The following is a 20,149-nucleotide window of genomic DNA, read 5'->3' as shown; positions in this document are numbered from 1 at the left end:
GTTATAACTGAATATTTATAAAATGAACTGCTAATGTGCTCCTCTCATGTGGCTTCGCAAATCAAAACCTGCGCAAGGGCTGTATGACTTTGCCAGGCTCTGCCTGCAACCACTGCACCGCCGGCACGGCGACCTGGGCGGGCACATGGGACCTGGAGAGCCGGGAGAAGAGAAGATCAAGCCAGTGTCACTCACGGAAAAGCCTCCTCAGGAAGGCAGAGTCACAGTACATTTTGTGGGTACCCCTCCAGCCAGATCCTCTGGGCACCCCCAAAACCCAGCGAGGTACCACCAGGGACTGCCAATGCCATCTGAAGTGTGGGCAGCTGGCCAGGCGTGGGCTGGTGGGTTTGGGCCCTGTCTGGCTGCCTGACTCAGTGCTGCAGCTCTCTGTTGGTCCCCGAGCTCTGCTGGCTTCCTGGTGATGTCATACCATCACGGCGATGTCACACCATCACAGCGATGTCACCTTACTGCAGCAACATCACAGCGACGTCAGGTGGGGGAAGGGGAATCAATGTTCTCTCTTGTCCCAAGCTGAGGGAGAGGGTAAAGAAGGGGTCTCCACCCCAAAAAGACGAACCTGTACCCAGGAGAGGGCAGGTGGGGGGACGTTAATTGCCAGTGGGGTCCCATGGGCAGCCCTGAGCCCCAGCCCCCGGGGGGTGGCCCGCACGGGGCTGTTGGCTGCTCCCAGAGCTGCTCACTTAGGGCAACGAGCGGGTTTTATTTCCCTTACCAGCACTGTCACCTGATTTCCAGCTGGGAAATGAAGTCATGCCCGTTAATGAGGAGTCCCAATAAACACAAGCCTGGAATAATTAACTGAACTCCCCGTTCCCCTGCAGCAAGGCTGGATCAGCGCTTTGGCTGCTCTGAAGCCATTGCTGATAGAGGCACCGCCGCCGTCTCCAGGATGTCTGGCTGAGCTGCGGCATCTGAAACGCGGCAGCCGGAGGGACGGCACCGGCTCCGGGGAGCAGAGGAGAAAGTGGCAGCCTGAGATGTGGCTCCAGCCTTCGGTATTGAACTTTGTGGCTTGTAAGCACCCGTCAGTAGGGCCTGAACCCCCCTGCTAGCAAGGACAGAGCAACGCACGGTCCTCACGTCTCCCCTGCGATGGGCAGGGTTGCCGGTGCAGATCCCTGGACCTCTGGGTACGGCTTGGGTGATGCAGAGAGCTGGGGCTCCAACACGACGACCGGAGGCTCCAGCGCCGGGATAAGTGACAGCAGCCTTTGGAAGATGGCCTGGTATTTTCACAAGCTGCCATGACCTTGTTAACAGACTGATTGCAGCTAACGAAGCAAAACCAAAGAAGAGAATCCGGGTGGTAATGGGAGAGCTCTGACTGCGCGCTCCTCCCTGCCGGGCTCTGCCCTCCCTGCTCCGTGCCCTGGCTTCCAGGCTATGGTGAGATGAGGTTGGGATTGCTGCTCAGGTGACCGAGGACCTGTTTTGCAAAAGCAAAAGAAGGGAAAAAAGGGTGGAGGGAGGGATGTGGCATCACTCCTAGTTGCACAATGTCCGTGCTCTGCTTATACGGCACCCAGCCCCTCCTGCATGTTCGCGAACGTATATCCTAATATATGATATATAGCAGCGGTTCTCATTGCAGCCACAAGATACAGAGAGTCTGTGCGCAGCCACCAGGACCCATCCCTTGGGCCAGGGCGAGAGCCATGCTCCCGGCCCCCAGACCACGTCCTGCAGGCAAGGGGAGTGCAGGAGAGAAGCTGGGGAGAGCTGCAGGGCATCCCGCATCCTTATGTGAGCTCGGGCCTTTCCTTCGAGCTCTGGACTCACAAATTCCCCTTCTTACATCTTGTGATAAGGTCTGGGGCATGGGAACATGGTGAAGGGGCTCAGTTTCCTGAAGGTTTTGAGATGTTTAGTTTTTGTTTCCAAAGAGCCAGCCTTGACTGCCCAGACACAGCAGCCGTGAGGAAAGCTCGCAAAGGGCAGACTGAAAAGCAGTAAAGCATTGGGAGATAGAACCTGAGCACCTGCTCCTGTTTCCTGAAACTGGATTTTAAATTCTCATGATCGCTTAAGCCAGTCATAATTTTTCAGGAGTTGAACTGGAGTTTACAAGGCTTGAAATCAGCAGTGCTTCTGCAAGGACCAGACTGCAGCCCTCTCTGCACCACGTACCCAGGGCAATGCAACACGATGTGCATCCAAAGCCCCAGCCCCAGCAGCCTCCCTGGGCAGCCGCAGCCCCACACAGGATGGGGATGCTGTAGCAGCACCACCCCAACAGCAAATCCCTTCCCTCTCTTGCTGTGCCAGAGAAACGGAGAGGGAAGCACCCCTCTACTGCCTGGAGAGCTTGCCTAGCAAACTGCTGCAACCTCAGTTGCCGGCAATCAAAAGCAAGTCACACACTGTCCCCAGCAGTTGAGGGACAGGATCCTGCCCTTGACTTCAGGGCTCTGAAGCATGGACAACTCGCCCCTCTCCCACAGCCTGCCATGCACTGTGCTCAGCTTAAAGTATCGGGGTGGGTCCCCGGCTCCTGCTCAGTCGTGGCAATGTCCCAAAGAGGATGGTGGCAGGGACAGCCCCCCAAACCCTTCAAAACCCAGGGGGAAGATACCGGCTCTGTCTGGGCAGACTCTGATCAGTAGGAAGAGGCATGAACCTTCCCTCCTGGTCGTGGCTAGCAGCAGGGAGCCGGTTCACCCCACCAGCCTGGCTCCCCAGCCCCTCTCCCATGCTTCCCTGGGAGAGGGTCCATTCCCTTCGCTCGCTGTCTCAGTGGACAGCACGTTCTCACCTTGAGGGGAGTGGAAATGGCAGCTGGAATGTGGGCTGGAAAAAAAAAAGAAAGAAAAAAAAAAAATCTTGAGGCTTGTCCAAACCTACTCATGTTTATGTTGGAGCCTGTGAGTGACATCAGAGCAGGGAGAGTATAAACACCAGCAGGACCTACTCGGGGCTTTAAAACCTGCGAACACGCCACTGCCTCCAAACTGCCTGGGGGGTGATGTGCTGAAGTGGCGGAGGGGAGAGCAGCATGAGGCTCCAGCTGGAGAAGCAGCTCCTCTTCCTCTCCCTCCTCTGCATCCTCTCCAAGGTAAGGGAGACGGGGCCCTGGGGCGGCTTTAGCCTTACTCGAGGAAGCACCCGGTTCTTGCAAAGTGAGATGCAGGGAGGACTGGGGTCTTACAACGAGCCCGGTGGCTGAGGCTGGCTGGCAGACAGACTGTATTTAGGCAGTCCCATGGGACAGAGCTATGCTTGGGAGAGACATTTGCAATTAAGCAGCAGGGTCTTAACGTCCATGGGCCAAAGGCGTCCGTTGTGCAAGTCCACGGAGCACGCAGGAATGACAGTAATGCGCTCTGTTTGCTCGCCCCATCCCTGCAGCTCTCCCGGGGCTGTGGTATGCGTCCCTGCAAGTGAGCAAGCGAGCAGCAGCTCAGCGGTAGCAGCTCCTGCAGACTCCTTGGTCCCTTCCCAGGCTCCCGAGGCAGGGGGCCAAGCAGCGAGCACCAGCCTCGGCATTACTCAGTTCTCCCCCCCTCCCTGGGATGCTCATGCAAAGCCAATGCCTCCGACAGGATTTGGGTTGTTGCAGTGATTTTTTTTTTTCTCTTGGACTCTGCATGAAAATAGTTGCCTGTGCAGAAAACAGGAAAGTTTTGAAAAGTTTGGGGTATCTCAGCTCCAAGTTCTAATTGCTGCTTAAATGCCAAAGCAGACCTTCTGCAAGCAAGGATATCATGGCAGTGTCATGCCTATTTAACTCCTTTCCCAGACGGTTAAGATCTCTGATAGGACCCACACTGTCATCTAAATACAAGTTAATTACAAGGAGCACGGGGAAATGGATTAATGGAGTTGGCTTGGCTAATCTTTCTAAAACATTGATTTGTAATAGCAGCCTCCTGAAAGATGAAAAATGCCCTTGGCTGCCTGGGTAAGCTGTGACAGAGAAATGACTCCTGCCCCAGGCGCTCATGAGTGCCTGGAGAATCACCAAGGGCCCTCGTGCCTCCAGCCCAAATCTGGCCACCACAGGCAGTTCTTCGGTCCCTGCTGCAAGTCCCTCTTTGCTTTCTGCCACGCTAATAATGCTGCTCATTGATAAAACTAGAACAAGACACAGATTGCCCAGCCCACTTCAGATATATTTTATCTCCAGTACCTGGCACTGACATTTCTACAGCCCCATAAAAAAAATCTGAACTGCTGCAAATGGGGAACAGATAGCACACCAGTACCTCCCTTCTCTGTCTAATTGGTCATGTCAGACCTGATGCTACTGGAAGAAACTAAGAGAAAGAAAAATGGTATCTAAAATCCACAGGGTCCAGCTGAACCCATCGATCTCTTGGCAGTCTCAGCAGACAGACCAGTATCTGGACCAGCACAAGGATGAAATTTTTGGTCGCATGTTTGCTGAACTGCTGCCTATGCTGCACGTGCTGGCCGTGCAGCAAGCAGAGCGTGCATGGTGCTGAGCAGCAGGGCTGCCAGAGGGTGGCTCAGAGCTGCTGCATGGGGCTCACACCTGCTGCCAGGCCAGTACTGGCGAAGAATTAACTTCCAAACTGCAGAGCCAACTCACTTGGCTTCAGGCTCCGTATGCCACAGCCCTGTCAGATACGACATGACGGAAGCACGAGCACTGCCTGCAAAAGCTGTTTGTGCCAGGGTAATCGTGCAAGCCGAATGAGCCGTGGATATAAACACCTACCCACACAGGTGAACTCCTGCAGGCACATGCCTGGCAAACCATCGGTTGAGCAGGCAAACAAATGTGGTGTGCAGCCCTCCCGAAGCGATTACTCAGTCTAGCTAGGAGGGGAAGTGTAGCTCGCAGTCCTCACAAACATGCCTATCTCAGGGCTCCTCGTCCAGTGGGCCAGGCCAGGCAGAGGATGCTGCAGCCAGGGACAGGCAGAGGAGGCAGCCGGACCAGGAAGGAAAGCAGTGAAGTTCGCTTGGCTTCAGTTCCCCCACCGCTGATGTGAAGCCCTGTTTCCTGGCACGAATGAGAGCTGTTAAGACTGTTCGGAGCGAGCTGTTGTGCCCTCACCATGTGCGTTCAGCCCCTGCAAAGCCACATCTCCAGCTGGGCGCAACCCGCTGCCTCGGTGGCAGGCATGGGGGCAGGCTGCTTTCCCTCCCTGCCACTGGGCTGCTTAGGGCAGCGTGCGGCTGCCTCCGGGGCTGCCAGCCCCATCAAATGATCACCACTACATGGGATGTTCACCTTGTAGCTCCATCTTCCTCCTGCATATTCAGAGCAATGGTGCATTTAAGTCCTCATCCTGCGGAGCGCTGAGCATCCCTGATTCTCCCTGGTTTTCCATAGGTGCCCATCACGCTGTGCCCTAAGGGGACCGTAGCTTTCCAGGCTGCTTCACCATATTCCCATGGATTTGCAGAGCCTCCCTCCATCAAAAGTCTGCCTCCATGATTGAGAGAAGGTTACCTGGCTGTCCCAGTGAAATAGCAGCCGTTAGCCAAAAAACAACATGTATGGAATCAGCAATGGCTTTGCCTCTGCAGGTGTGTGCCCAGCTGTGCCGGAGACCATGCTACTGCCCCTGGGTGCCACCCCGCTGCCCCCGCGGGTCCCCCCTGGTCCTGGATGGCTGTGGCTGCTGTAAGATCTGCGCCCGGCGCCTGGGAGAGCCCTGCGACTTCCTCCACGTCTGTGACCAGAGCCAGGGCCTCATCTGCGACTACAGCGCGGTGCCCGCGGGCACAGGAGCCACCTGCAACTGTGAGCACAGGGGTCCCTGCTCCCCCCGGGGATGGCCCCATGCCCCCAGCCCAGCACACACCCCAGCTCCAGCCAGGGTCCTGACCAGCACCCAGCATCCCGCAGCACTTTCAGGGAAGCGATTAAGGTTCCGAAAGCAGCTTTATTGAGGCTGTACTGCAGCTCCAGCCGGCTCTTGTGCCATTTACCAGCCGGGGATTCAGGGTGGTTTGAGCGGGCATGGACACAGGGGTCCCAGGGATGCTGCAGTCAGCCTGCCGGGGCTGGAGCCTGGGGGTCCTGCAGAGAAATCTCAGGGAAACTTTTCCAAGCCCGAAAACCCTGAAAGGCAGGGTCAGAGCCAAAGGGCAGCAGGTTTCCTCAACAATGGGTGAGTTGCTGCTTTGAAAAATCAAGAGACATGAGAGGAGGTAGGGAAGGGAAAGAGCCTGGGCAATGCACACACTACTGCAAACCCATGTCTGCCCCATGCACCTCTCAGTCACCTCTGTTGCCCCCCTGTTCAGTCACTTCATGCCAGCCCCACGGTTTCCCCCAGCAGTCCCCTCTGCCATCCACATCTCTCTGTCACTTTGTCTCTAATGGGCTTCCCTTCGCTTGCAGTTGAAGAGAGCGAGGAGGGCTGTGAGGTGAATGGCCGGGTCTATCGAGACGGGGAGGTTTTCCAGCCCAGTTGCAAACTCCAGTGCCGCTGCCTGGACGGGGGCTTCACCTGCGTCCCGCTCTGCCAGGAGGACGTCCGGCTGCCCACCCCGGACTGCCCCTACCCGCGGCGCGTCGAGGTCCCGGGGAAGTGCTGCCCCGAGTGGATCTGCGAAGCCCGGGACCAGCACCTCCTCCGGGATGCTGGGGCAGGTAAGATGCAGGACATGCCAGTGAGGGGATGCCCACACAGGTTTCTAGGGATGGTCCCTTCACCCCAGACCATGAACATCAACAGGAGACACCTCACTGCACATTTCTCTGCCATGCAGGGCTATGCCCGTAGCACCCACCAGGCATGCTGTACAGAACCTGGCTCCAACCACCCTTTTTCCCCTCATCTCTTTTCATCCAGCCCCAGGGGCGGCATCCCTGCTGCTGCCGTACCCCTGCCAGGAGTGGGCCACGGAGTGGAGCGCCTGCTCGGCCACCTGCGGCATGGGCTTTTCGACCCGCATCTCCAACCAGAACCGCTACTGCAGGCTGGAGACTCAGAGGCGGCTCTGCATGGCCAGACCCTGCCCGGCTCTGCCGGCAGCATCCCCCGCGGTAAGTGAGGGCGACAGGTTTGACTGAGAAAGGGAAATGCTAGCCAACATAAGCCGTGGGACCCCTGATTACCCGTGGGCACCCCATCACCCGTCCTCAGCTGACCGTGCCTCAGGGAGAGATAAACCATCTCCTGAAACTTTGCTTGGAAAACAGCTGATGGCAGGTGCAGACTTGAATTTTGGGGTCTCTGGATGTCTGAATCCAAGAGCACTGGGGGTCCCACATAATCGTGAGCCACACAGGTGAGCTCGACCTGCCCCTATGGCCAGAGATGCATTTGCAGCTCCTGCCTGGTTCCCTGGGTACACCTGAGAGGCAGGGCTCTGCCATCCCTTTAATTAGCCTGGCACAGCCCCAGTGCAGACATGGTGCAAAACTGCCTTGCTCGCATGCAGCCGGCGCTTTCTGGGGCCAAACATCTGCACTGCCACGTGCCCCTGCTCCCTAGACATGGATGACACACCACCACCCCGCTCCATCTCGCCATCACTCACCACTCTGCCTTTCCAGAGGGGAAGAGGAGGTCGCCTGTAGCCGTGCCCATCCCGGTCACATTCCAGAGCCAACGCCTCATCCCGGCAAAGAGTCTGGCACAAGCCCAATGCACTGTGGTTTCGGTGGAGACTGAGGATGCGTCCCTTGGGAAACTGGGGAAGAACTGATGGATTTTGGCTGCAAAGGAGGGTGGAAATAGAGAACAAGATCCCCGTGTCACCCAGCACCTGCCACCTCTGTGTACCCTGCTGCCCCAGGCAGGGCTACCGGGCAGCATCCCTGAGTTTCTTAGGCTGAATGAAATGGGGAAACCCTGCCCCTAGCGTGAACCCACCCAAGAAACCAGGAATTGGTCCTTTCCTGGATCAGTGGGGCTTTTGGAGAGGTGGTGCGGCTCCTCCACCATGTCGCACATGCAGCTCTGCTCAGCGGGGACTGCGAGAGATACTGTCTCCAGCACCTGGAAGCCCAAATCCCTGGGGGGAATGGTTATACCCTGGCTCCCCAGAGAAGAAGCAGGTACGTTGGGCTGCACACCACAAGTCATTGCCGCGCCAGGCTGAGCAGCTCAACCGTCCACGAGCTCGGCCGTCCCACGATATCCACCCTGCAACCCAGCAGCCGCCTTCCTGGGCATGGGCAGAGGCATCCTCCTGCTGGCAGCTCTAATTCACCTTCCCTGCAACTCTCCAGAATAAACACGAACCTTCCTGCTCCGCCTGGCCTCCTCCTCTCCAAAGTGCTGGCGGTTTGGCAGGGCTTCGGCGAGTGAGGAGCTCAGACGCAGGAGACACAGCTCCGCAGCACCAGACATACCGCCTGCCATCCAAGCACATACCCCGTGAGCCAAGGCCAAAAGAAAAGCAAGAAAAAGAGAAAACAAATCCCAAAGATGAGTCGGGGCCGTCTCCCGACAGGCTGGAGCTGCTCCAGCTATGCAAGATTCGGCGCAGGAGAGCTGCTTGGCAGCTCTGCCTTTACTTTCTCACAGAGATATTCCTTCTGCGTGACTGAAAAATGAAACCCAAATGCCCTCTAACGGCCTCGCACAAGCGTGCAGAGGGAACGCGCGTCCCACGGCAGGGTGAGAAGGGCAGCTGGAAAGGAGCAGCGGTTTAGGTGACATGTCCAGGCGAGATATGGACAGTTTAGATGTGTATTCGTGGAACTGAGAATAAAGATGTGCTCATCTAGGTGTGGAGCTTGTCTGGGCCTGTCTGTGCGGTGTGAGCCTGGCTCCGGTGAGCCCCTGGGAGCCCTGCTGCTCACAGCCAGCTCAGCTGCTATAGGAAAGGCCTAACCCAGGATGGGGCAGCTTGGAGGCACCTCAATTCAGGCTGCTTAGAATAAGGAGAAAAAAAAAAAAATCAGTGAATCAAAGCACTGAAAACATCATTAGAGCATGTTATATCCTGGATTAAATTCTGTCCCTTTGCTTTTATCCACCCATGAGCTCCACCTGCTCTGCTGATGACACCAGCCCTGGCCATAGCGGTGCCTGGGTCTCCACTCGCTGCCGGGACACGCGGGAGAGCACAACATGGTGCAGGCTGCGTTACTGCTGGGTCTGCAGCCCCAGGCGCAGCCCAGGCCACGCTTCTTCTCAGCCTCCCTAAAACCAAAGCCCAAATTCTCCCCCTGTTAACTCATCCCTCCTCCCACCAGCCCCACACCTCCTCTGGTCACCCCAGACCAGGATTTCCCTGGCATCATGCCACCATCACAGAATCATTTAGGTTGGAAAAGACCTTCAAGATCATCGAGTCCAACCATCATCCATGCCCACTAAACCATGTTCTGGAGTACCCCGTCTACTCGCTTTTTGAATACCTCCAGGGATGGTAACTCGACCACTTCCCTGGGCAGCCTATCATCACCAGTTGTCTGTCCTCCCAACCCAGGCCAATGCGATACTGGGGCAGATTTGGGGGTGCAGGGGCAAAAGGATGAATGCAGAGGGAGCTTCCCTCTCCTGCCCAGCGAAAAGCCTCCCTACAAGCAGCAGGAAAGGCAGCCAGGCCAAGGCAGCCGCTTGCCCACTCCCCTGGCCCCTGCAATTGCTGAAAATAAAGTCAAAGATGTTTTTCAGTCATCTGTTGGGGGGAAAAAGAAAATAAAATAAATCTCACTGCTCATGCAGTAAAACATTGCTTACAAAGAGAATTACTTACTGTGATCATCTGGTGTTCTGCCCAAATACAAATCATTAATTCAGTTTGATACAGGGCACGTGGTGAACCTCTGGCAGGCAGCAAATCGCAGAATGAACGTGGCCCGGTCTGCAGCTTTTGTTGACTTTTTTCACCTCTGCAATAGCTGTGCCAAAAAAGCGGTAACACAAGGCTTGTGTAGACTTTAAAGCCACAATATACCTCGACTGACATGGATAAGACATGTTCTGTGCACTGCAAATCCTGTTTTTTAAGCCACTTCTTGTTTGAGCATGTTGGGACAAGGCCACCAAGGCCGGGTAGGCTGCCAGCAGGGAGTGCTGCCAGGGCTGTCACCCCCTCCCAAATCCTGCCCAGCCACCTCTGGGTGATGGTAGAAATCAAAAGGTCACTTTTTAAGCAGCAACCTGCAATTCTCATCTCAAACAGAAATGACTCACGCACCTCTGCTATAATTTTCTTCTTTTTTCTGCAAATTGTCATTTCTCCCTGATTCACTGAGCAGAAAACATCGAAATAATGAATTAATGAATCCAAATAAATCAGAGTTATTTTTCGCTAAGAATACAGGGAAATCAACTCTTGCAATTTGATTGCCAGTCTCACAATATTTGCTGTTCCCTCTAAAGCCCTGCTACCCTGGAAACGTGGTTATTTGAGGATCATGTTTATTACAGCCTCTGACACAGCAGGTCCTGGGCTTTGCCTGCTCTTGTGGGGCAGCAGATAAATACTCTGCTATCCACAGATGATTATCGTCACCTGTAAAGATAAAAAAACCCAAAACAGAAGACAATTTACCCCTGTCCTCAAGGCACACTGCCACATCTGCACACATAAATGGCATGTGATTTGACAACTGTATTCCCGAACCAGTGGTGAGTAACAGATCACAACTCATTTCAGCGCAAGCACATGCAGAAGCGGAAGGAGAAACTGTGTGGTAATGCATGAGTAAACAATGTGCATCAGAATTTTTTTCCAAGCCATTCTTGTGACTGATGATTTTTAAAAGCATGGAGTTGGCTGAGAAAGGGCTGGATGAGCCCCTCGTTAAAGCTAAACATTTTCAGGTACCTCCCTGAGCACAAGACTGCAGTGCTCAATAATAAAAAAAAAAAATGGATCGAGGCCCTTTTTTTGCTGTTGGTGAAGAGACTTGAATTGGTTGCCTGAAAGCCCATCACTCAGGTTACGTGTTTGCTTCCTGCAGGAGCTATCCCAGCCCTCTGCTCTCACACTGCCCTGGCCGGGTTGGCATCAGCAGCGCTGCTGCGTGCCAGAGCTGGGCACTGGAGGGGAGCACCCTGATACGGGATGCTCGGGCAGAGCTGGGCGGTAGCACCTCTACCGCGAGTGAAATCATGGGTCAAGTGAACACCTTAAACACACACGAGGCAGGCACAAGAGAGGAGCCGTGCCGCTGCGTGCGTGCCTCCAACAGGTCCAGGGAGCGGGAGATGTGGAGGGCATGGGGCTGCAGCCAGGCATGGGCAGTGCTCCCTGTGCCCTGCCCTGCACCTTTCTTCCCATGGCACGAGGCACCCAGCCCCAAGCCTTCATTTTGGGGACAGAGAAAGTTTTATCTATGCGGCTGAGAGCAGTTTGTGACCCTTCTCGTGATTACAGCAGTCCTCCCAGCCAGCTGCTGTCCCTGCCTCAGTTTCCCCAATGCTCTGGGACAAAGGGGACCACTCCCACTTTGTTCCTCTCATCTTGCTGCACTTCCACACCTCCACAAAGCTGCTCTGCAAGTGCCACCCCAACCCCAGGCTGCAGGAACAGCCGAAATGCATGGAGGCAAAGGGGGCAGGAGCAGGGCAGGACAGAGGGCTGCTTTCCTAAGGGGTGAACCCCCATGGACCCCCTCCTCTGCTGCTGCTACTCCAGGAGCACAGACCCACCAAAGCCTCTGCAAACCTCAGAAAAGCTATATTCTCACCCCATGGAAACATCTTTTAAGCTTCACCTCTCCAGGTACACCTGTAGTGGCTAGCTTTTATCACATAGGCAGGAAATAACATACTGCCTTTCCCATTGTTTGCCTGCTCCAGCAAGCACTTTTTGGACTCCACACACTGATACTCACAACAAGCAGCTACCACCACTCCATGTCTTGGGCTTCCCTATGCTGGCCCTGACCTGCCATGCCTGAGCCCTGTCCAGCAGAGATGTTTGGCTGCTCCCAAGGAGGGAAGGGCAGTCAGGATGGCTCGGCAGGACTCACACCCCTCCTTCCCCGCCGGCAGGTGAGATATCAGCCTCTTCCCACCCCCTTGCCCCAGATTAAATTCCGGGAAAGCAGGTGGCCCTGGCCCTTCCTGGGCCCAGCCCTTTACCTGAAGTTGTTTTTCCAAGGTCATTTCCCTGTGGCTGCCAGGGTAAACCTTCTCCCTTCTGATCGCTGCCCTGTTTACTCCTGTGCCCGAAGATAAAGTTATTTCTGACCTCGTTTATGTGGCAGCAGCTACTCAGCAATGCAAACAGGGGCTGGCTTTCCTTGGGGCTCCTCTCTGGGGTTGCTGGTTTTAGATCTTGCCCCAACCTCACCGTGTCTGGGCGTCTTCTGTGTGACATCCCCTGCAACAGGGAAGGCAGGAGAGGAAGGTGCAAGCCCGTCTCGCGTCTCCTCCCCGCGTGGGTCAAAACCGCTCAAAGGAAGGGGAGGGGAAGAGGATTTTTGTATTTGGGGAGGGATGTAGAAGTAGGCAGCCAGAGCAGGTCATTGCTGCGTGCTGCAGGGAAGGTGCAGCTGTCCGGCAGGGAGCGGAGCTTTACTGCCGCTTACGCCGCGGGCAGGCAGCCCGGCACACCTGTGCCTGCTGGCACTGCCTGCGGCACCGGCTGCCTGCTGGCGCGGGGCTGGCAGCACGAGCCCCGTGGAAAGCTGCCGGTCTCTGCCTTACCCCACTCCCGGTGTTTCTGGATGGACAGCCCCACCTGAGCAGTGAGGCCAGGAGAAAGGCTGTCGGGATGGGAAGTGAGGGGCGGCTCATGGGGTGCGGGCTTCCAGCCCCTGGTCTGGAGGGATGGGGGGGTTTCTCCTCACCCTGACTGGGACAGAAGAGAAGCAGGCTGAAAGCTCCGGCCCCGTCATCAGACATCTCCCACCCGCTCCGAGGCAGAGCCCCTCTCCCGCCTCCCTGCTCCCTTCCTCCCGCTCCCTCCAGGCACGCACGGCGTCCGAAATAGCCGGCGGCCTGCGCGTCCCCAGCGCCCGGCTCAAAATATCTCAAGTGGGCTGGCAGCAGGCGCCGAGGGAGCAGCGGGAGCCGCCAGACGCCGAGGCTCTTCGCCGAGGAGGCTCTTTGCCGAGGCGGCCCTCGCCACATCCTCCCCACGCTCCGCGGGACAGCCCCGCGCCCCAAACCCCGGCGACCAGGAGGCGAGGGCGGCCGCAGCCTGCGCCGGGGACCGCGGTGCTGCCAGGACCAGCGCTGGGCACCGCGCCGCCGGTGCCGCCCCGCCCCTGCCACGGGCGACGGGCACCGCTTCGCCGGGCACCGGCACCTCCGAGCGCTGCCGCCACCAGCGCCGTCGCCCCACGGCGGGCAGGGCAGCCGCAGCGCCCGATGGCCGCGGAGGCTCTCACCCCGTGGCCCGGCAACGGCAGCGGGGCCCTGTGCCCCGTGGACGCCGCCTTTGCCCAGCGCTTCTTGCCCACCGTCTATCTGGCGGTGATCCCCCTGGGGCTGGTGGGGAACGGGCTGGGGCTGTGGCACCTCTGCACCGGGCCCCGGCGTCCCCTGGGCCCGCTGGTGGGCAACCTGGGCCTGGCCGACCTGCTGTACGTCAGCACGCTGCCCTTCCTCGTCAGCTACTACCTGCGGGGCAGAGTGTGGGTCTTCGGGCAGGGCTGGTGCCGGATCACCCGGGGCCTCTTCCACCTCAACCTCTACGCCAGCATCGGCTTCCTCACCTGCATCAGTGTCCACCGCTACCTGGGCATCGTGCACCCGCTGAAGGCGCGGGGCAGGTGCCAGGGGGCCACCTCTTCGGCGTGGCTCAGCACGATGGTCTGGGTGTGGGTCATCGCGCAGGTAGCTCCCGACTTCGCCTTCAGCAAGATGGACGACGTGGGGACGCGGTGCCACGACACGACGAGGCACGAGAACCTGGGCGTTTACTTGCCGTACACCGCAGCCGTCACCGTGACCGGGTTTGTCATCCCGTTCCTCATCATCATCGGATGCTACTGCCACGTGGTGGTGGTGCTCTGCAGGAACGACACCGTGGACCCCAGCCTCAGGAGAAGAAGCATCAGACTGGTGATTCTCGTGATGGTCCTCTTCTCCATCTGCTTCCTCCCCTACCATATCTTGAGAAACCTCAACTTGTTGTCTCGAGGCTGGCAGCTGCAAGGATCCTGCACGCAGGCTTTAAAGAACATCTACGTTTCCTACCAGGTGACCCGGGGCCTGGCCAGCTTCAACAGCGCCCTCAACCCCCTGCTCTACGTGATGACCAGCGAAGACTGCATGTCACGTATGAGGACCATCTACCAAAGAGCCAGCCAGTCCCTGGGGCCCACCTTCAGGAGGAAAACCTCTTGCCAGACAGATGAGAAGAAGATGAGCATCATTCTTTGTGAGGAGGAGGCTTCTGATGAGCTCTGAGGTACCCAACACCCCCTCTGAAAGATGCACTACTTCAGTTCGCACTTGGCCCCTTCTTGGGAGCAGCCCCCCTACCTTGATGCCTGTTCTGTAGAGGGACGGTGACTGCAGCTTCACTGGCTCCAATCTCACACAAGGGACAAACAGGACTGCCAGCATCAGAGAGCAAACTGGGACTAGGTTTTAGAGCAAAGCAACTCAACCCAACAGTTTTGCCTACAGTACGCCTGGAGATGGAAAGAGATGAACATTGTATTTACTCCAGTCCTGAAGCATTTCTCAGTCCAGCCTCCAGTGCAGCAGTCCGAGCTGGTTAACATCCCCCTGGCTCCCCGGCCACTCATCGAGCTCTTCAGTGAATGAGGGATGGGGTTGAATGACGCCATGTTCCCCCGCTGCATCTCCTCTCTCCCACTGGACATGGGTTTGAGACAGGATTCCCTCCTTCACCTAAAGAGAAGGCACTGGTAATTAATGACGTGCATTGCAGGACAGCTGAAGGGGTCAATTTTTGCAGGGGGGAAGTCCTTTGGAATGGAAATACTTATAAAAATATCAGGTTTTAAATATATGACTAAGCTGTGCCAGTTCCTGGGTTAGTTGCTCCTGGGTGACTGAGCTGCTTCAGCTGTGTTATCCTCTACTGCCCACCTCCTTCGCAGAAGAAAAAAGAATTTTATCATTACTCACTCTCTTTTGGAAGAGCATATAGCAGACAACAGCAAATTGGCATTTTAAAGTTTCTGGAGGCTGTTGGTTTGGGGGTTTTTTGCAAGGTGAAAGACCGCAGTAGCCTGAACCGCTGCTTTCAGCAGACAAATGCCAGGAGAGTTTCAAAATCTTCAGGTGGGCGGTTGCATTTTACTCTTGCATCCAGCCTTGCAAGGGGATTAGATATGTCTATTAAAAATTAGAGATGCAAAAAAAGAGAAAGCGACGCTGGTTTGAAGGCTTGTGAAGGCAAGATTCGATGGCGAGGGCAGTCCGTCTGTTGTTGCCGGGGGGATCTCTGCTTCGGGGGGGAGCAGAGGCTCCCGAGTGGCATTTTGGTTTTTGCTCTTGGTGTTCCCCACCATGAACAGCTGGAAGATTTCAGTCCTTCTGAAAGGAGCAATGTGATTTGCAACAGCAGGTCTTGCAGCTCAACTGAAGGAAGTGGACTGTGAGTTAAAATCAGCCCATTCTGGGAAAGTCCCGACCCACGGACGCTCCGCTCTTTGGATCAAAGCCCAATATTTATCACGGTCATTCTCACACGGACCCATCTTTGCTGCTGCGTGGAGGTAGCCGCAGCTGACTTTCACATGGAGTCAATGTCTAAAGTGCAAATAAACACCTAATGCTTTCAGCCATGAGTCGTCTGGCTTCTTTTAAAGCTTTATGGGAACACAGGAGCCAGCTGGCCTGCGGGCTGGAGCAGGGTCCTGCCTGCTGCAGGGAGCAGTGACGACTTTCCCAGGGCTCTGCAGATGGGGAGCTGCCGGGAGCGCTGCCTGTCTGCGCGGTGAGTACTGGGCCAGGCTTGCACTGAGGTAGGTCCCCGGAGTCTGCTCAGCACCAGGCAGGGGTCCAGCAAAGCCCTGAAACTTTCCACCTCACCCAGAGGAAACCAAAAGGCAAAGCTTAAATTCCCAAATGAGATGTTCTTTTGTCTCTGCAGTAGGGAAGACCTTTGGGACATGAGGAGCAGGTCTGGCTTCTGCTGCTTGCACAAGCTCCCTGGATCTGGGCTTCTACAGAGCACTGCACTATTCTCCTTTCCTGAAAAAATACTCATGCCTCCAAAAGCAGTCCAGGTCTTTGGTGATCACACATGGATCCCATCCAAGATTTTACAGCTCCCCACAGAACTGGCCTTGGCTCCCCACAGCCCATGGGAGCTGCAGCACCCCATCACTGCACCCACTTTGTGCATGATGGATTGAAATAAAGCATCACTGCATCCCAGGGAGGGAGCGCTGCTAAGAAGTGCCAACGAACTCTGCTCTCACCCCCTGCATCGCTGTGCCCAACTCTGTCTTCTCCAGCACCCCCTCGTGTCATCGCTGTGCCCAACTCTGTCTTCTCCAGTACCCCCTCATGTCATTGTTAATGATGATTTAAAGACCTATATCCTGAGAAGCATCTCTAAGCCCCAGGGACAGTTGCAGCCATAAATCTGCTCATTTTTCTGTGTCCTGCATCTGCCAAATCAGCAAAAGCCATTAAGGATCTGTGTGTTGGGCTGAAGACCCAGAGATATTGTTTTGTTGTTGTTGTTGTTTTTAATCTCCTGCTTTGCAGCCCCCTTAATTCTCAGACAGCGTTGCTTCCCCTTGTGAACGACAGAAATGAGCTCCTTCCCTTTATTAGCTGTATGTGTAATTAAGGACCAACCACTGGCACATGAGCCTGCATGGCCAGCTTTTGCAGCTGGTGATGGAGCAGCAAAGCAGCCCTCCTTCCTCCAGCTCTCGCCGTCAAGGGAGGCTCAAGGGAGCCGCTGCTCTCTGCGGGACACTGCAGGTGCATGGTGACCACTGGGCACCCGCTCGAAACACATGGGCACCACTGACCCCTCTAAACTTCCCCAGTGTTCTTTATCCCCTGAGAGCAGAGGGGTGGGATTGCATCTGGAGCAACCAGCATGGGCAGCTCTTGCTCTGTGCCCGTCCCCGTTCATGGCATGCGGAGGCGAGGACATAGTGTGTGTTTCAGCAGTGGGTGAGGGGCCAGGGAAACTGGGGAGTTGCCATATTCCTCCTTCCCCTTGTCCCAGCAGCTCTGCCAGCCATTGATAGGGCCATGCACAAGCATTTGCTGCAAGCAGGAGGGAGTCAGTGCCCACTGGAGTTGCTGTGCCGTGATTGCATCCTGAACCAGGCATCAGCCTCGGTTCCTGGCTGGCACGAGTGCAGGGAGAAGACCTGAGCAGAAGACCTGTGGCAGCACCCACCCACTCAGGAGCTGGCTTTGAGTGAGGTCCTTTCCCCTCTGCTGCGGAGACCTTCCAGCGCTGTCAGGTTCCTTTACAGGAGCTGCACATCCTTATGAGGTGAGATGGCTCTGCAAGAAGAAATACATTAATTTCACTTCCTTTGGGCTCCTGGCTTGAGATGATCTGAATGTTCCCCTCTCCCTCCCTTGACTCTCTGTTGCTGGACTTGAAGATGCCTAAAATCAGGCAAGAGAGTTCCCACCTGTACTGTCTGCTTTTCCCACAGACTCTCTGGCACAGCGAAGTGGAGCAATGAACTTGTCTGCAAATCTGACCCAAACAGATTTTAAACTGCCTTACCCAGATTAGACCCAACCAACAAACCAAGCATGGTGGGAACTCTCCTGCTGACATTAATGGGATTGGGATCAAGCCTGGAAATTTGGCAGCTTTTCTTGCTTCATTAAATAAACTCCTCTTGGTTGAGGATTTGTTGCAAACACAGTCAAGATTTGTTACGTTAAAGAGAATTTTTGAGCTGACAGCCCCAGGAAGCCATTCCAGCAGAATTAACAGGCACATGTACAGATGCACAGATGTACAACCACTTTCTTTCCCTAAAATGCAAACCTGTTTTTCTTGGCATGCAGAACACTCTACAAGGAGAAAATATCGCTATCAGCAGAAGCGAAATGCATAGGACTCAATTCTGGTTAATTCTTTATTTCACTTTGCACAGATTTATAAAAAGAGACTAAACACATCATGTTTCCAGGGTCTTTGTGTTTCCAGAGGCACCCAGCAAAGCGAGGGGGTGAGAGGCTCCCGTGTGTAAGTGGTGGGGTGCGGGAGTGAGAAGTGAGTGCTGCAGGAGCCGCAGAGACTCCTTGAGTTCAGTAAAATGATGGCCAGGCCTTGTTTAACAGCTGCCGACTGCAGAGCTACAAGATGTTAGCCTGCTGGAGTAGGAGGATTTGCCCCCACCGGTGAATACAGAGTTCACGATGTGTGATACATGGGCTCTGGCTCAAATCTGGCTCTGACCAAGCTGCCCACCTCACTTCAGAGGGGTTGGTATGGCCAGTAAAGCCCTATTTGCTAAATAAGGGTGGGCTGGCTGCCCTGTGCTGAAAACATGGGGTTATGCATTTGTGTCAGAGATTTCCACAGCTTGGGGGAGTGGGAGCTGCTGCTCAGACAAGGGCTGGGGATGCCGGGGACATCGCTGCGGGACTGAGATTGTGCACGGGGTCCCCGCCGTGCAAACAGGGCATCTCCATAAAGTGAGAGCCCCCAGGCCTGGGTGGAGGTGTGACGACCATGTGCAAAGCCAGAGGAGAAGCAGCATGAGCAGGAAGCTCCTGCAGGTCTCAGCTCCCCGTTACACCGGGCACCAGGCAGTGGGACTTCATGGTGCATCTTTTATGGTGTGGTGGGAGGCTGCACTGCGCACACAAAAAAGGGATGAGTCACTCAGGTCACTAATGAAGGGTCACAGCATCCTCAGATTCAGCAAGAGGCATTTATTTCTTCAGCAAAACAATTTCATTGCTAAAGTACCTTTGGCTACAGGGACAACAGACCTGGCAGGTTATCTTATTTACCAAGGATATCGATCAGACTGAGGAAGGAATAGTAGATGCAATTACTTCAGGTGACCTGGGAAAAAATGGTAAACATACCTGGGACTGGGTGCCGTTGGGGAAGATTTTAATAAAAGAGACAAATCTGAGTCTTTGTCTACGCTAGGCAGAGTGTTTTGGCATCTGGGAGACCAACAGCTTGTGAAGAAGAACAAATCACATAAATAGAATAACATTTAGCGTGACTGTGTGAGGCCATCAGTCTAATATTATTCCTGCAGTGCATGCAGTTATAAATAGGTGATGCCATGTAGCGTGGGACCTGGGGAGAGTGAGAGCTAAGGAATGCACTTGCAGCTCGGCGGCAGCAGCACTGCGCAGCTTGCAGCTGTAACACGCATTTGTATGTGCGTTACAGAGTGACTGCGGCTGCACCGTGCAGGCAAGGATCCGTCCTGGAGGACTTGGTGAGGCCAGGCGTAATAGAGATGTGCCATTTTTCAGACCATCTCTCTAAATATTCCCCAGTGGGAAGCCCTCCGTGTCCCTTGCTGTCAGTGCTGCTCATTGCTCAAGGCAGGGGTCAGCACAGGGAGCAGGGCAACGAGAAATCACTGGGAGCCGCTCTGTGCACCACGACCTGCGCTGCCTTCTCAGCAACCTGGGAAGAGACTATAGTTTGAATTTTGCCCAACACCTCAGCTTTGCCCTGACCACGAGATGCTCAGGTCGGATCTAGCTCCCTGAAGAGCCCTTCGTGCCAGGCCACAGCCTAGCTGGTGTGAAATTCTTCTGCTTGTTTGGGTTCATGGGCAAAAAGTTTACCCTAAGGAGCATCAGAAAGCTCCCAGGCTTCTCAGTAGCACCACAGCTCTTCCGTGAAGAGGTTGCTTCCGTGCTGTGCAGAGGACGTCCAAGGTCAGGAAACAGATTAACTCCATCCTGGCTGCCTTTGCTCTGATGTGGAGGTGCCGCTCAGCAGAGGTGGGGGAGAACCGTGCTCCACAGCTCCCAGTCAGCTCTTACCAGCCCAGACCACCCTGCAGCACCACTGTGCCTCCGGTCCAGGCCATTTAGGGTGAGGAGGTCCCATGGCAATGGGAAGCTGCTGGCACGGAGGAGAGCTCAGGGCTAGGTTTGGTGGTGGTGATGCCAAGAGCCAGGCACTCTCACTGAATGAAGTGTTATTTGGTTGTGGAGGCAAAAATCCCCCTGTAAAAGGGTGTGCAATGCTGGGATGGCAACACCATGCCATGCTGAGAGCCCAGAGGAGCTGGGGATGCAGAGAGCCCTTGGGATGCAGCTCATCCAGGTGCCTGGGGCTGTCCAAGACCCCAGCAGGTTTGCAATACCCAGCAGGAGATGCTGCAGCC

At 55.5% G+C, this 20,149-nt stretch overlaps 2 protein-coding genes and 1 long non-coding RNA gene across 8 annotated transcripts; 2 read left to right on the top strand and 1 right to left on the bottom strand.

Annotated features, from left to right (window-relative positions):
* The first annotated feature begins 2,941 nt into the window (after positions 1–2,941).
* CCN5 (cellular communication network factor 5) lies at positions 2,942–7,831 on the top strand. Of its 6 annotated transcripts, XM_075018460.1 has the most exons (5): positions 2,942–3,079; positions 5,524–5,740; positions 6,344–6,595; positions 6,798–6,991; positions 7,505–7,658. In XM_075018460.1, the coding sequence occupies exons 1-5, from the start codon at positions 3,020–3,022 to the stop codon at positions 7,526–7,528; spliced, it is 747 nt and encodes a 248-aa protein (XP_074874561.1). In that variant the 5' UTR covers positions 2,942–3,019; the 3' UTR covers positions 7,529–7,658. The 6 variants fall into 6 exon arrangements, with proteins under 6 accessions (XP_074874561.1, XP_074874530.1, XP_074874554.1 ...); XM_075018429.1 differs by having other exon boundaries at positions 6,344–6,991; positions 7,505–7,831; XM_075018453.1 differs by lacking the exon at positions 7,505–7,658 and having other exon boundaries at positions 6,798–7,417.
* Positions 7,832–8,178: 347 nt separating this feature from the next.
* On the bottom strand, positions 8,179–12,078 carry LOC142025783 (uncharacterized). The gene is made up of 3 exons (XR_012648726.1): positions 12,000–12,078; positions 9,661–9,805; positions 8,179–8,308 (listed from the first exon to the last, which is right to left on the bottom strand). It is a non-coding gene; the product is annotated as an uncharacterized LOC142025783 (long non-coding RNA).
* A 1,154-nt stretch (positions 12,079–13,232) lies between these two features.
* On the top strand, positions 13,233–14,276 carry LOC142028723 (P2Y purinoceptor 1-like). The gene has a single exon (XM_075022558.1). The coding sequence runs from the start codon at positions 13,233–13,235 to the stop codon at positions 14,274–14,276; it is 1,044 nt and encodes a 347-aa protein (XP_074878659.1).
* Positions 14,277–20,149: the final 5,873 nt, after the last annotated feature.

The sequence above is a fragment of the Buteo buteo genome, chromosome 2, assembly GCF_964188355.1.
Source record: "Buteo buteo chromosome 2, bButBut1.hap1.1, whole genome shotgun sequence".
Classification (NCBI taxonomy): domain Eukaryota; kingdom Metazoa; phylum Chordata; class Aves; order Accipitriformes; family Accipitridae; genus Buteo; species Buteo buteo.
Note: the sequence above shows the minus strand (reverse complement) of the source record. Positions and strands in the feature narration are given on the sequence as shown.